A 16,569-nucleotide genomic window follows, 5' to 3' on the forward strand; every position below is an offset into this window, starting at 1 on the left:
AGTGGTTTATGGGGTATGTTCTGCATGATTTGGGGTAAGAAATGTTGATCATATAGAAACCTTTCAATTGCCAGTGTTTGATCCCAGTTTAATTTTTTATTCATTGACATTGGCAATGGGGTGGGGAGAACTGAGTCATAGGGGGAGGGAACATTGATATGATGTGCCTACTGGTGGGATATCTGGCATGGTTTTTAAGTTGGGTGCTTCATTTTTATTTATGTTTTTATTTTTCAAGATTTTTATTCAAAGTGTGGGAATACCAATAGTTGGGCAGAATGTTGATGACACTACTGATGCAATCTAAATTGTCCCCAGACATACACGCATTTTTTTGTAATATCAATTCTGGGGGAGATTAAATAACTAAAACTTGATTCTAAAACAGCATGAGATTTGAATTGAAATTTGCTGAGAGTGGACTTTGAGCACAAAGATGGACATCTGTTGAAAAGCATCAATTTCCCTTTAATTTGAAGGCACAGATGATGAGAATTCCTGTAAGAGAAGATTGGCCTGGGAATTCTGGCAGATAAGGCTTCCTTATCTCAGTGGGTGGGTGTTGAAGAGTTTAATGAAAAAAAATCTTAATGGGATATGGAAGAACACTACATTTTTTGTAAACCTTATCCACATGTAATGGACTAAATTCTTATTCTGTGTCTTATATTCTTTCTACAATATATGGCAAGCTGAGAATCCTAACTAAAACTGCTATAGGTTTCCTTTCTATGTAAAATGTTCCAATTAATTCCTAGAATAAGATATTTAGCAATTAATAACCACAGCATTAACTATTATTTCTCTTACTGGAATTTACAATCAAATCAAATTATAATTTAATCATTATATAAGAAAAGCATAGTTCTTTGTGAATTCAAGGTATCACTTCTAAATGCCCTAGATATTAACATTATTTCTTTCTTCATTGCTAAATCTTTGGGAGTCTCCAACATCTTGCAGCTACTATTTGCATTTACTGCACTTTCTTAAGATCTGAGATATATAGAATGTTGTGAAACACTTCTATTTTCTAAAATAAAATAACATTTCAGTAAAAATCTTGCATTTTAATAAAATGTACCTGTAAAGTGAGCAAATACTTTATGGTGAGTGATAAACACAACATTTTGGTAAGAACATAATTGACAAATTTTTCCCACCTATTACATATATCCTGTATTAGAATAAGGGAATATTTATAGCCTATATATTTAGCAATATAAAGAAACTAACTTTGTATTGGGGCATTACTGAACTATTAATATAATTGTGTTTATGATCATGGTTATTCATTTCTGAAGCACTTCACACATGCATTGAAAAATAGAGAGGCAAAACAATCTGTAAAAGTGTACAAAATATGCTTTCAGAGAGCTTATGAACATAACAGAATTATAAAATACTATGCTTTCATATTTTTAATTATAAAATATTATGTTAACTTCATGTCTTAAAAATTGAAATTATCTTATTTAACTCAATAAAATTCACACTTTAGATTTACGCTATTTCTTCCACAAGATTGTACAAATATATGCTGCACCTATACCAGAGAATAGTTCTGAGCCAAGTAACACTTGTGAAGCATAAGCTTTGGAGTTAGACCTGAGGTTGAATATGGACACTGATTCCTGTAGCTGTGTGACCTTCGAGTAACTTACACCATCTGAGCCCCTGTTTTCCTTCTGTAAAATGGTAGCAGATGCTACAATGGGTTGTGAAATTTAAATGAGATTTAATTATAATTAATTATAGATTTTAATTAATATTATTAATTATAACTATTTATTTGTAAATAAATCATATGGTAAATAATAAAATAAGTATTGTTTACTATATAAATAACTAATAATAATTAGTTTTATATATTCCTATAAAACACTTTGCATGGTGCCTATCACATGGCAGATAATGAGTAAATGATAGTTATTGCTGCATACAACCTGAAAAAAATCCAGTTACAGGTATTATGGTTAGACATATATATAATAAAACTAGATTGCCAAAAGACTGCAGATTTAAAAAATACATAAGAATCTGATATTAGAAATAGTATCTAATCTCTGCATAGAAATTATACATTTTCAAGGGACTTCACATTTATTATCTCATTCGAGCTCTAGATTAACCCAAGATATTATCATTCCCATTTTACATGAGTAGAAACTGGACAGAAAGATTGTGGCTGATAGCTAGTTGGGGGTAAATCTGTGGCTTAGATTACATTACTCAATGATGTATTTAATTCAGTTAAGAAGGAACACGTCCCAGGGGGCTTCCCTGGTGGTGCAGTGGTTAAGAATCCACCTGCCCATGCAGGGGACATGGGTTCGAGCCCTGGTCCAGGAAGATCCCACATGCCGCGGAGCAACTAAGCCCGTGCGCCACAACTACTGGGCCTGTGCTCTAGAGCCCGCGAGCCACAACTACTGAAGCCCGCGCACCCAGAGCCCGTGCTCTACCACGAGAGAAGCCACCGCAATCAGAAGCCCGCACACCGCAGCGAAGAGTAGCCCCCGCTCACAGCAACTAGAGAAAGCTCATGTGCAGCAACCAAGACCCAACACAGCGAAAAATAAATAAATAAATTTATAAAAATAAAAAAAAGAACATGTCCCATTTTTTGCCTTTGATTCAATTTAGAAGTGTAGTTTTAATATTGAGGATTGTTTAAGGTGTGTAGAATTTTAATTTAAGGACCTATTTGAAAGTTATTTTTCATTCATATTAAAAATTAAAAGATATTCTTAATTGGCATAATAGTCACACCATTCTACAATTTACATTTTTTAAATGTAGTTTTTTGACTTTTAAGTCCTTTGATATCAAGGACTTTTAAACAAGTTCAGCAAGATAATTTTTAAACTTAGATCAAATTTGTGATTAATATTTCTAATACCAATTTAAACAGCAGATCCAAGAATGCACTCATCCCAATGGACTTTGTCTAGCATGGCTATCATTCTTTTTATGTTTATTTAAGAATGCATTATAAAGTACCCTGAGATATACTTGTATTACACTCTAACAACTTATACTTTTGCTTTTTGGTAAAGTCTGACTTTTTTTCTTGGGTTATATTTTTGTAGCTTTGTTTCTATATATTATTGACTTCATCCTACTTGTTTCAGCGTATTAAAGATTAAATTACCTTCCAATGAGATTTACACTAACAAGTTTATCTGGTTTTTCACCAGCTTTCCAAACATTTATTGGAAAAATAATTTTGTAACTTTAGTTCTGAAAGGAATGTTAAAAATCATCTAGTGAAGTCCAATCCCAGTATTTGACCTGGGCAGTGAGCCACAGGAAGATGAAATACTAGAATAACAAAGTTGGTGGATTTGCTAAAACTGCAGATGAGCAAAAGTGTTTGAATTCATATTTATAATCCTCAGATCTATACCACTATCATAGTTTCTTACATCCCATGTGTTACATAGGTGTGGAGGGGGTGGGTATGTGTGTGCCCCACCCTCTTTCTCTTTTTATCTCTCATTCCCCTCTTTCTTCTTCCTTTCAGCTTCTCTTCCACCTCTGCCCTCCCCCAACGCACCCTCACACACACTTTCCCCAACACATACTCACCACAATCACATAAATCATTCCATTTTTAAAAGTTGGTTCTACTCAGATTCAAAAAGACATGACTATTGGAATAAACCAAGCCAAGTAAATATGCCCCTTATTTTTCCTCCCAGTCCATTTTAATCAGCCTGGATAATTTGTATCTATTCCATTTTAAGTATATTTTAAGTACTCTGAAGGTGGGATATTCTGTATGGAATGTCTCATATTTTCTCTCTCTGAATTAAATGTGAAGGATAATAATTAATACATATATTCCCTAAAGTCAGATTGATACACCAAAAATGAATTCAAGAATAGAAGTAAGTCTCTGGATAAGTATAAGCCAAAATTTACATATTTACCTAGAATATCCTAGACAATGGTCTCAATTTTTTATTTCTCTTTATTGTAAGGTGTAACCTAGAAGGCATGTTACTTTATTATGGTAAAAACTAAATATAAAAGCCTCCTTGAAGGATTTTTTTTTTAGTTATTAAGAATTAGCTACCCTACCTTTTGATGTAACATGCTAATTAACACAGAGCTGGTGCATATTTGATGGCAGATACTGTCAACTCCCCATCTTTTAATACATGATAACTCTACTTGTAAATCTTTTGGGGTCTCCTCCCATCACCTGCATTGATATTCCAAGGATATTTTTAATGTCAAAATGATTATTTTTAAATAATTAAGATAGGTAAGGGAACAGCCTCTAAAGTATAAAAGCAGCTGATAGTAACTTGATTAAATTTTTCAGAGATTACCACTTAAGTGTTTGACCTACTGCTATTTCAAACATCTATAGCGTAGACCTAAACATACGATATAATCCAAAAATCGTTTTTAGTCTAGAAAGGTGGCCAGGGGTGGGGAGAAGTCCCAGGAGGCAGAATGTGAAAAGAACACTGTGTGTTCTAATCTACAACACAGTTTTTCAGCCAGCTCAGCACTCACTATATTGCATTTGGTTATACTACTGCACATAAAATGGAGTAGTTTTGTGAACATGCTTGCTGAAGGTATTTTATGTTAAATTTCTTTTTATAAACTTCTAGGTTGAAATAAACCTAAAACGATATCCAACTCCTTACCCAGAGGATTTAAAGAATATGGTAAAATCTGTTCAAAATCTGGTGGGTAAGCCAAGCCATGGAGTGCGTGTTGAGAATTCAAATCCAACTGCTAACACGGAGCAAACTGTGAAAGAAAAATACGAACACAAGTGGCCTGTAGCCCCAAAGGAGATTACAGTGGAGGTATTTCAAGGTTATTGGTAATTGCCAGTGTGGTTTGGATTTTTTGGAATTACTAAATGATATGTTTTTTTTAACTGAACAGATCTTCCTTGATAAGTGCATTTTTTCCTAATATATAAATGAGTCTCTCTGCTCTTCCAAACTATGAGGGTTGCATTTAATAAATGCACCTTCATGGCCTAAAATCATTAATACAGCTCCAAAAGTTCCAATACACACAGAAGGAATAATTCGCTCACCCAGCTAGGCCTGGCCAGTAAGTGCATTAAATCATATTCATGATATTCCTTTGACTACCCCAAACTTTTATTGTAGGAGTCATTAGAAAAACCTAAATGAAGTTTTTTTTATTATTATTATTCTGCAAATCTCAGTAAAATTCTTGATCAGATTTAGAGCCAATTTTTTAAAGTGTTTTTGTGTTTGGGTTACACCCTTTATAGGAAACACTACTATATAAAAAGGGGCAATAACTTTGAAATTTAGCTTCATGGAATCTAATATGAAGCTTAGTTCCTATCTTTTAGAATGAATTAGATATTCATCCTTATCAATTTGTGTGGTCTGAAAAGAATTCAACTACATTTATGCCACCTCTGTACTATTTCATCTACTCTTCAACTAATTTGGTTATCATCTTTTTATCTTCATTAGAAACATAATTGATATGAGTACATCTAGAAGTTCCTATACCTCCTGCTCAAAAATCTAGGTTGACAAAACTCTTTTACAAATCTGCGTTCAAAGCATCAGTTTTTTGCACTGATTAAACACCAACTGTGTATTTAGCACTGTGCTAGACACTGTGAGAGAGAGAAAAGAAATATGAAATGTGTGAATAGTCCCCAAATAATTTAGAGCCTAGCCAGGTAAACTTAACACAGATGAAGCGATTAGAGAACGTATTATATAAAACATGATAACATCGTTGGTTGTGTGATGGAGAATATAATACTCTAAGAAATTGGAGTGATAAGCAATCACTGCCAATCCCTTTGAAAGTTATGTGAAATGCTTAAGGTTGAACTGCATGTTAAAGATTAGGTGATTCTTTTAAAGTCAAAAAGAGAAGAAGGCATTCTAGGCAAAGAGAAAAGAAAGTTTAAGCAAAAATAAGCATGGTGTGCATATCTGCCAGTGGAAGTACAAGCCTGACCCAAAAGAGAGGAATATAGCTGGATATCTAGGGAAGAAAATTTAAGTAAATATTTATTTTCATTGCTTTTTTCATTTTGTTTATAAAACCCACATTATTGTACTTTTTCATCTCTAAAACATTACAGATATACTATAGCAAAGCAACATACTTTTCTTTTATCTCTAAGATACTGCAATAATATAAAAAGGAGGAAAACTAACATTTAGTGGGTACACCCTAAATACACATACACTTTATATTTAGATCTCATGTCATCACAGTTTAACATCAAAATAACTGTAAGGTCATGATAACCCATAAACTGAATAACTACTGCAAAATACGTAGATCCTAAAATTGCTTAATACAGGGATGGGAGAGATGAGACAAAGAAAAGATGACTTTGGTCATGAATTTAATAATATCCCAATAGTGGAAAAAAATCTTGAAATTGTCCCACAAGCACTTCAAACTTAACAAATCCAAATTAATTTTAATGTTTCATCCTCAAACTTGCTTCTGCTTCAGTATAATTGGTCTTGATCTCAGCTGGCACCATTATCTCCCGGTTCACTCAAGCTAGAAATTTGGGAGGTATCTTGATTTCTTTTTCCTTTTTTCTCCCCACTCCCTGCCCCTTCCAATCACCAACTCCTATACATATTCATCTAAGTGTATCTCCTCTACCTCTTCAGGTCCTCAACTCTGTCCTGCATTTCTGTAAAAACTGTCAATTTCTTGGCTTACCTTGTCCCAAGCCCCCTCATTGCCTTGCTAATGATCTTTTCAAAACACACATCTAATCTTGCCCTCCTTAAAAAAAACACTATAGTGACTTTGTATTGTCTATCTAAGCTTCTTAATTCGCTAAAGTAGCCAAGCTAAATAAGATTGAAGCTCAACTTTCAGCTTTATATTTATTTCTATGATTCACCCCACTCTTTCTTAGTTGTCTTCATCTACTAGCCTTTTCCTCTTGAATAGAAATTTCACTGATAATATCAATATTTTTTCTAAAATTGAGATTTTAGATCCTCTGTCCCCAACTTTTAGCCATCCTAGGGCTAGGAGATGTCCCTTTCTGTATCATCCTCCCTTCTCAAATTACTGCATCCAAATTAAGGGGCCCTAATTCTATTCTACTTCCAGATATAATAAATACAAATAACCAAGTGTCTAGCTGATCAGTGTATACTATGCATTTTTATTATATGTTTTACCTGTGCCTGCCATTTTTGGGTCATCATTATTTAGATCATACTACCAAGAAAGTGGAAGAGGATGTCACACACTGTATGACATATTTATCCATGTTGTTAAATATGGAAAACCAAGAAAATACAAACAGAGGTAGGCAGAAGCAAAAGCAGAAAACAGAAAGAAGAAGCAAGGTAAATAGGTTACAAATGCAGCAGAGAAAGAGGGAAAAGGAAAGATATATCATTTATTGATCACTTTCTACTTGCAACCCTATGCCAAGAGTTTTAACATAGAGAATATGGCCAAGAGAGCCATAAGAACAAGGAGGTCAGAGAGATATGAAGGTTCTCCTCTGCCCCCCTTTTCCTTCATACGTGCCTTGTGGAGATTACATTTGTTTTTCCCCCAGTATCTTAGTCCGTTTGGATGGCTATAACAGAAAACCATAGACTGGGTGACTTAGAAACAGTTTTTAAGGAGCCAGATTTTATTATATGTAAAAATGAAAGCCTATGAGACTTAAAATCAAAATTTCAAAGGCTCAAAAGTATCAGGGGTTAATATACAGTGATAGCCAAGAAATACCTAACAGTTCCAATTATTATTGTTAGGTCTGAACAACTTAGTAAATATTTATGCCCCACTTAGTGGTTATTTGAAAAACAATACACATAAATTGAAAGAGAAAATAATAGTTTTAGTTCATTCTTAAATAACCAAAACTACTTACTCATGGAATGTGTGCACCTGTTGGACACCACCTACCTTCTCCAACCTTGGAATCATACTGGGTACTACAACTCTAATTTCTGTTTCACATTGACTTTCGAGTGGCACTTGATTATTTTTTATCACAGCAACCACCAAAAACCCAGATTCACAAAGACTATTAATCAAAAGAAGTGTGCAATCTAATGTTGAAACTGGGAGCTACCTCAAGGTAGCAGTTCTCACAGTATCTGACTGATGTCAAGTATTGCTTTTTTCCCCTCAAATATTTAAAATAACCCATGTGTCCCTGTGAATTAGCAACAGCACTGTGAGTGCCTCAAGAGCACAGTTTTCAGAACAGGGGAAAGGACTTGAGTCTAGAAGACATGAATTCAAAGTTTGACTCCATCTTGTTACCAATTGTATGACCTTGACAAGTCACTGAAACCTTTCTGAGCCTTGGTTTCTTATCTTTAAAAATACAGATAATAATAACAGTCTTTCAGAGTTTTTGTGGAGGTGAAATCAGATGAAAACAAATATTTATAACAGTTCTGAGCACAGTTCATGGCACAGAGGAAAGCTGCAGTAAATGACCATTCCTTTCCCGTCCACAAGAGAGGGAGACCCTGCCACGCTCTCCTTTAATAATTCTGTGAGTCACTAGCTTGCATTAACCACTTTCATAAAGGAATGCACTTTTCCATTTGTTAGGAGACTCAGTCCAATTTCTCTCTGTAGAGGAATCACATCTTTCTCCAGGAAAAAGAGAATAGTCAATTACCCTTGAAAGTTTCCTTAAATGCTTTTATTAATGCTTTTATTTATTTTGACTCGAAAGCTCAGGCATAAGCTTTTTTTCCCCCTTTGACTTCTACCTTAGGCTTTAGGCTCCCTTTCACTACAGCAGTATCAGCCAAGATTTAGTTTGACCAGTGGAAGGGCAATGGGGTTAAAAAATAATTAAAAATATTTTACCTTTTCTTTCCCCTCATTCTCTGTCCCCTCACCAGAAAAAAATATGGCTCAATTTACTTATAATGGGACCTCCACTAAGTTTGATTCCCTACTAGTAACTTCCACTGTCTTCACCCATAGAAGTAGTCCCAAAAGCTTCACCCACTTTTCCAACATGAACTTGATTCTTCCAGCTATTTATAAAAGATTTTATAGAGGCAAAGCCAATTATTAATTTCCTTTGTTGCATAGTTAACTTTATTATGTGAAGCCCATTTGAGAAGTGAGCTTTTCTTAGGATAGACAATATAGCATATACAGTATCCCATAGAAGACCTTCAAGAAGAACAGATTCCAGTTCAAATCCCAGCTCTACCACCTATTAAGATTGTGACTTGGAATTATTAGCTTACCTCTCTGAACTTCCATTTCTTTACTTGTAAAACAAAGATGATAATAATAAACAACTTAAAATAATAAATAACCATAAAAATAGGATTATCGTTTAAATAATCAACAGGGATAAAATAAAGTGTTTAGCATAGTAACACAATAGTAGACAGGTAATAGATTCTTCTTAACTGATGACCACCATCATCATCATCATCATCATTAGTTTGCTCATAAAGATAAGAGAGTCTAACTGGGTCGGTGTAAATCCATTACTCTTGCTTCAGTAGTAGTCCTCTACCTAGGTGGAGGGCCACAGAATTCTAGAGAAGAGATGCAAGTTCATGATTGGCTGATATCATTCTTCCCAGTCATGAGGGCTCTTTTTTGATTCAAAATAGAAATTCTTGAGCAGGGCCAGAGACTAGAATTTAAGTCAAACTATAGCTGCCATGCAGAGCTCCAGTCACAATTGTGAGATACAAGTGTAAATGTTTGATCGATACATAAAAGATAACTTGAGTACCAAATGTGTAAGGCATAAGGGGAAAAAAAAGTAGTGAAACCCTTAACTATATTTACATTTCTGTGCTTATACAACAATTTTGTTTATTTGTTTGTTTTTGACTAAAACAAAATGCTTATACTTCTATATTAAAATGTCATAAGAATATTGCCTTTTTAAAATATTATTTCAACAAATAAGTTATATTGATATTTATAGAATGTTAGTATTAGACAGAAATTTGCACTAATTCTTATTATCTATTACCCTCATTTTATTGATAAATTGAATAAGATCCAGAGAGTTACAGCGACTTGCTTGAGGCAACCTGATTAATAAGTGGTAAAACAGGAATAAAACAGAAATATGCCACTTTGTAACTGAAAAATTTTTGAAAGTCTTAACATATTTTATGCCTTTCATAGTACCATTTCTCAAGCTTGCATCTGCTTCTACTTATAAATGTCTCTAAAGATGTGTGAAGGTTTTTACTCTCTATTCTCTCAACTCAAAACTTTATCCAAAGTTTCTTATGCTAAACTTTTGAAATAATTTTCAAAATCCATGAAAACACAGATTTTCCTATTCATCTCCAGAATTTCCATCAATCCCATTCTCTTTTCTGTTCCTCTTCAAATATATACAATACTGCATGTTAAGTCTCTAATATGCTCAAGCTGAGCTAACCAGGAGGCAGCAATGTAAGGGATAATCATCGGACTAGAGCCCAAAGGAATCCTACCTCCATGCTGGATCTTTGTCTACTTATCTATGTAAGCCTGGGCCTCACTGAGTCTCAGAATCCACCTCTAGGAAATGAAAGGATTGAACTAGATGATCTTCCAGTCTTCTTCCTCTGAAATATTATTTTTTTTTAAAGTGTCAGATATACCCAGGCTTGCGGTGGCGGGCGGGGATAGGCAAAATGTATAGTAAGAGTTTCTATCTGATATTACCAACCAGTTAGTTATAAGGCAGGAACCATTTCATTATTATATTTTGTCCTCAAGTACATTCTTTCTCCAATTTAACAAAATACTTCTAAATGTATTACATTAATGTTCAAACAAACAAGTACTAACGAATGAAAAAACTGAAAATTCTTCTTTGAATTCAAATTGAGTTTAAGGGGAAAAAACAGAAAGATAACTGCTGTGCATAAATTTATATCACTACTTACTCATGAGCATAAACAAGCCATTTTTATATCTAGGAAGGAAGTGAGAATTTTGCTTTTCCTAATGTCCTCCCACTACCTGGTTAACTGGGAATAATAATTTGAATTACAGAAGTTTAAAATTCATCATTTTTTTAAAATATGTTTATTTGTCATAAAGTTAAATTCTTATACCAGTGTTGCTCATTATACTGAGTGAAAGGATGTAGTGTGAAGATTTAGAAGGCTAGATTGATCATGAGAAAACTAGAAACCTTAGGAAGAAGGCATGGTAAAACTGAGAAGATCACTTGGGAAACAGTAGGAATTAAGAGGGAGATTGGCAGTAAAAGCAGTATTTATAGGGCCCAATTGTGCGTTAACTTAGTTAATATTTGAAAAAAAAAAAACTAGTTGGTCAGTGATATATCCCTCTTAGAACTCTTAAAAGAGTTCACCCCTTAGAACTCTTACATGTTTATATGTTATAGATTATGCATTGTATTACTTATATATGACATTATAATTCAGTCCTGTTATGAGTTATATCTATCTCCCTAACTAGACTGTAAACTCCCACAGGGCATGGGTGACATTTTGTCTTTCTTTGGAAACTCCACAGTTCTTTGCACAGTGCCAGGCATATAAACAGCTTTCAAAAAATGTCTGATGAATAAATGGACTCATTTAAATTAGAAAAACAAAACATTTTAGTGCTTACGTCAGAGATACGTATGATTCACTTCTCCTAGTGCGCCATGGTGAATTAACTTCTGGAGTCCCATCTTGTATCTGAGCCAAATGAAGATATTGCCATCTTGGTTAACCAATGTTTAAATGTTTACTTTCCTTGTCCTGTATTATTATATCTCTCAGGATTCTTTTGTTCATCCAGCTAATGAAATGAGGATTGGGGAACTTCACCCTTCATTAGCTGAGACCCCTCTGTACCCACCCAAACTTGTTCTGCTAGGGAAGGACAAAAAAGGTAACATTGTGAACCTGATGTGGAAAATATGCCACAAATGCATGTGCATGATGAATCACCAGTTGTAAATTATGATACACCATAGTCTATAGAAATATTTTATAAATATGTATCTCTAACATTCATTGGTATGCTGTTTTTCATACTTGCCTTTCTGTGTTTATACTTGTCAATGTTCACAGCATTATAATATTTTCCCGTTTACATTTCAGAATCAACCGATGAGTCTGAAGTTGACAAAACTCACTGTCTGAATAACAGTGTTTCCTCAGGCACTTACTCAGACTACTCGCCTTCCCAGGCTTCCTCAGGATCCTCTAACACCCGGGTTAAAGTGGGGTCCTTGCAGACAACAGCTAAAGAGGCAGTACATAATTCTTTGTGGGGTAACAGGTGTGTTTAGAATTCCCTCTTTTCTGTCCCCAAATGCTTATTTTCAGCAACATTTTTAAAAAATGGAATCTTCTTAATTTTGGAATTGTATTCAGCACGTGAGTGGCATAGAAGACAGAGGGGCAGGTAAGCAAATGTAGTCCCCCTGGGATCTCCAAGAGTGGATAAATCCATTTTACACAGCAATACCATTGTTTACGGGAGTGAGGGTAGGACATTAACAGGTTGAGATGATAGAACCAAAAAGATTTTTAATCAAAAATTGTGTTTGCCTCAGTACATAATTGTGACACATTTGGGCATTCACCATCCAAAATGGTGTTATGAATTAAAGAAAGATGCATGGAAAGCACTAATGTGCCAAGTACAGAGTAAACATTCAATAAATTTTTCATCAGCATCTTCATCATCATCATTTTATCACCACCTGGAAAAGTTAGAATGTAAGTAAAAGTATTTAATCCTTCCAAAATGGCACCTACTCTATATTACTTCCATTTTACAGCTATATTAAAATCAAAAGCCATGGAGGTCAATAAAGTGACTCAACGAAGTAGCATTTACCCAGTGCCGATTCCCTTGTTTTGTAACATGTTGCTGTGTTTCACAGTACAAATAGCAAATAAAAATTGTCATATGATATAGGTAGTCAATGACTTTCACTCAGATTTTACTGATAATGTCAATACTGTTAACAATATATTCTTTGGTAATTGATGAATAACTATTTCTACTCATTGATGCCCATGATAAAAATCTTAACTCTTTCAGTTTGTAAATTATTTGTTATACAAGCTGAGACTGATTTAGGTACTTTCGGAAGATGCCTTCTAAATGTACTTTTTTTCAATTAGCAAAAGCACTTAAAAGTCTTTAATAAAAGATATATAATTCAATATCATTAGTGTGCAAACGGTTTAGAATAAACTTAGAAAAATGAGCATCTTGTAGAGATACTGTGGTCTCCAGAATAAACATGCCAATGACCAGAACTCATAATTTAATTTAATTTAATTTAATTTAATTTAATTTAATTTAATTTAATTTACATTCTAGAAAAAGATATGTGAATGCATTCACTATACAATGGATTTAATGTCTTCCAATACCTGGCCCTCAAATATGTTATTTGAAGACAACTTGGGTTCATTAGATATAAGAAGCATTGATAAGAAATGTACTCTCAACTAATAGTTTGGAAATGTACTGAATCAGAAATTCCAGAGATGGGGACCAGGAATCAGGTAGTTCTAATTATCAGACAGGTTTCAGGACCATTACTAAAAATATCTATATTTCTTTCATTCACTCGTTTATTCATTCATTCATTCATTCATTCAACAAATATGTACTTAGTACCTACTATGTGCCAAGCACTATGCTAGGCCTGAAGAGAAAAAACCTCTGCCCTCATGAGTTTACATTCTAGCAGAGGACACAAGACGTATAATAGGTAAGTAAACTGTGTATATTAGAAAGTAATGATAACTGAGAAGAAATAAAAGTTAGCGCAGGGTAAAGGGGTGACTTTTTTTGGACATGGAATAATAATGCTATCGTAATCATAATTGAGGTGTGGATGAATGATCAGTTGAACAAAGGATGGTGGTATTCTTGCCTGCTTGTTCCTTCTGGCAAAGACTCAGATCTTCCTCGTTTTCATGTTTCTTCTTCCCATTGTGTTCACAGGATTGCACAATCTTTCCCACAGCCTCTTGATGCAAAGCCATTGCTCAGCCAGAGGGAGGCTGTCCCCCCAGGGAATCTACCACAGCGTCCTGACCGGCTGCCATTGAGTGACACTTTCACTGACAACTGGACTGATGGCTCACATTATGATAACACAGGGTTTGTTGCAGAGGAAACCACAGGCGAGAATGCCAACAATAATCCTCTCCTGAGTTCAAAATCTAGAAGCACATCTTCTCATGGACGCAGGCCTTTGATTAGGCAGGATAGGATTGTTGGTGTTCCCCTGGAACTTGAGCAGTCTACACACAGACACACACCAGAAACAGAAGTGCCTCCTTCCAATCCTTGGCAGAATTGGACCAGAACCCCTAGTCCTTTTGAAGACAGGACTGCTTTCCCTTCCAAATTAGAGACAACCCCTACCACCAGCCCATTGCCTGAAAGGAAAGAACATATAAAAGAATCTGCTGAAATACCTAGTCCTTTTTCTCCAGGAGTACCGTGGGAGTATCATGATTCTAATCCCAACAGGAGTCTCAGTAATGTCTTTTCTCAAATCCACTGCCGCCCAGAATCTTCTAAAGGTGTTATTTCGATTAGCAAAAGCACAGAGAGGCTTTCCCCACTCATGAAAGACATCAAGTCCAATAAATTCAAGAAGTCACAGAGTATCGATGAGATTGACATTGGTACATACAAGGTTTATAATATACCATTAGAAAACTATGCTTCTGGGAGTGATCACTTAGGAAGTCACGAACGACCTGACAAAATGTTAGGACCAGAGCATGGTATGTCCAGTATGTCCCGAAGCCAGTCAGTCCCGATGCTGGATGACGAGATGCTCACTTATGGAAGTAGTAAAGGGCCACAACAACAAAAAGCTTCCATGACCAAAAAAGTCTATCAATTTGACCAAAGCTTCAATCCCCAAGGAGCAGTGGAAGTTAAAGCTGAAAAGAGGATACCGCCCCCGTTTCAACACAATGCTGAGTACGTGCAACAGCCGGGAAAAAACATCACCAAGGATTTGGTTAGTCCTAGAGCTTACAGAGGATACCCACCGATGGAGCAAATATTTTCATTTTCTCAGCCATCTGTTAATGAGGATGCTGTGGTAAATGCCCAGTTTGCAAGCCAAGGTGCCAGGCCAGGCTTCCTGAGAAGAGCTGACTCCCTGGCGAGTTCCACAGAAATGGCCATGTTTAGAAGGGTCAGTGAACCTCATGAGCTGCCTCCGAATGATAGGTACGGCAGACCTCCGTATAGGGGAGGTCTGGATCGCCAAAGCAGCGTTTCAGTGACTGAGTCCCAGTTCCTGAAAAGGAATGGCAGGTATGAAGATGAACACCCTTCATATCAAGAAGTGAAAGCTCAGGCGGGAAGTTTTCCAGTTAAAAACCTTACCCAAAGGAGGCCATTGTCTGCAAGAAGCTACAGTACAGAGAGTTATGGTGCCTCCCAAACCAGGCCAGTTTCAGCTAGGCCTACTATGGCAGCTCTTTTGGAAAAAATACCATCTGACTATAACTTGGGTAACTATGGTGACAAGCCATCAGATAACAGTGATATAAAGACGAGGCCTACTCCTGTGAAGGGAGAGGAGAGCTGTGGTAAAATGCCTGCAGACTGGAGACAACAGCTGCTTAGACATATAGAAGCTAGAAGGTTAGACAGGGTATGTTTGGCATTTCTCTGTAAGAATATCCCTCCTGCCTTTAGTTTTACTTTATTGGCATTTCTAAGCACATGTAGTGAAGCATGAACTACATGAATGAATAGATGATCAGCATTTTATTTATCTTTATATTGTGGGGAAATTGATCATAATAGTTTTTCATGGATACTGTTTGATGCTCTTTGAGAGTTCATAATGTATAGGTGAATTATTTATCAGAACTATCCTAAATATGGTTAGTAAGAAAGAATTCGACTCTGTTATGTGGGATAGTGCTTCAATTGCTTTCCAGCCGTTAAGGCAAAATGCCTCTCCTAGGACACAAAACTGTTCTCTAGTGACCTAAAGAGTATGATTTTTACTGAATCTATAAAAAGTGAGTATTCTACCCCTTTCTGCACAGACTCACTTATATTAAAATCAGACCTAATTTGTTTATACAATTTGCATATAGTTACTGCTACGGGGCTACTAAAGTTATTACTTCTAAGGAGCAATAATCTTCTCAGCAAGAAACAGAAAAATAAAATAAGCAGAGATTGAATGCCCTCCTACACATTATTTTATTCAATGAAAATCCTGCCATTTAGAATGTTGCTTTTCATATAGAAAGAAATGGTTAAATTCAAAGCATACTACAGACAACAAAAATAGATGATGTCTTTATAAAGACTACAAACGTACAAATTAGTGTGTATATTGCAGCAAAAAAGGGGGGGAAATTAATCCCAATGCAGTTAAAAATTGAATCACAACAAATCATGAAATGCATAGCAATTGAGGAGAGCAAAAAAAAAAAAATTTGTGTAAGGCCTAGAATTACTTTTTGTTGTTGTTTGCATCTCTCTAAGGGAAGTCTGCATTTTCTAGAACTATGATCAATTGACCATCACCATTGAGTGTATTGATACTTTGCGGCTTTGGTGTAG

At 35.3% G+C, this 16,569-nt stretch overlaps 1 protein-coding gene across 2 annotated transcripts in view; it reads left to right on the forward strand.

The window, feature by feature from the left end:
• LRRC7 (leucine rich repeat containing 7) overlaps positions 1-16,569 on the forward strand; it is a 383,497-nt gene that overhangs the window by 280,578 nt on the left and 86,350 nt on the right. For both annotated transcript variants that reach the window (XM_068538014.1, XM_068538015.1), the window contains exons 17-20: positions 4,632-4,832; positions 11,766-11,877; positions 12,090-12,270; positions 13,960-15,640. In XM_068538014.1, the coding sequence (XP_068394115.1) occupies positions 4,632-4,832; positions 11,766-11,877; positions 12,090-12,270; positions 13,960-15,640 (2,175 nt within the window). The remainder of the gene's footprint in view (positions 1-4,631; positions 4,833-11,765; positions 11,878-12,089; positions 12,271-13,959; positions 15,641-16,569) is intronic.

Source organism: Eschrichtius robustus, chromosome 3, assembly GCF_028021215.1.
Source record: "Eschrichtius robustus isolate mEscRob2 chromosome 3, mEscRob2.pri, whole genome shotgun sequence".
In the NCBI taxonomy this organism is placed as follows: Eukaryota; Metazoa; Chordata; class Mammalia; order Artiodactyla; family Eschrichtiidae; genus Eschrichtius; species Eschrichtius robustus.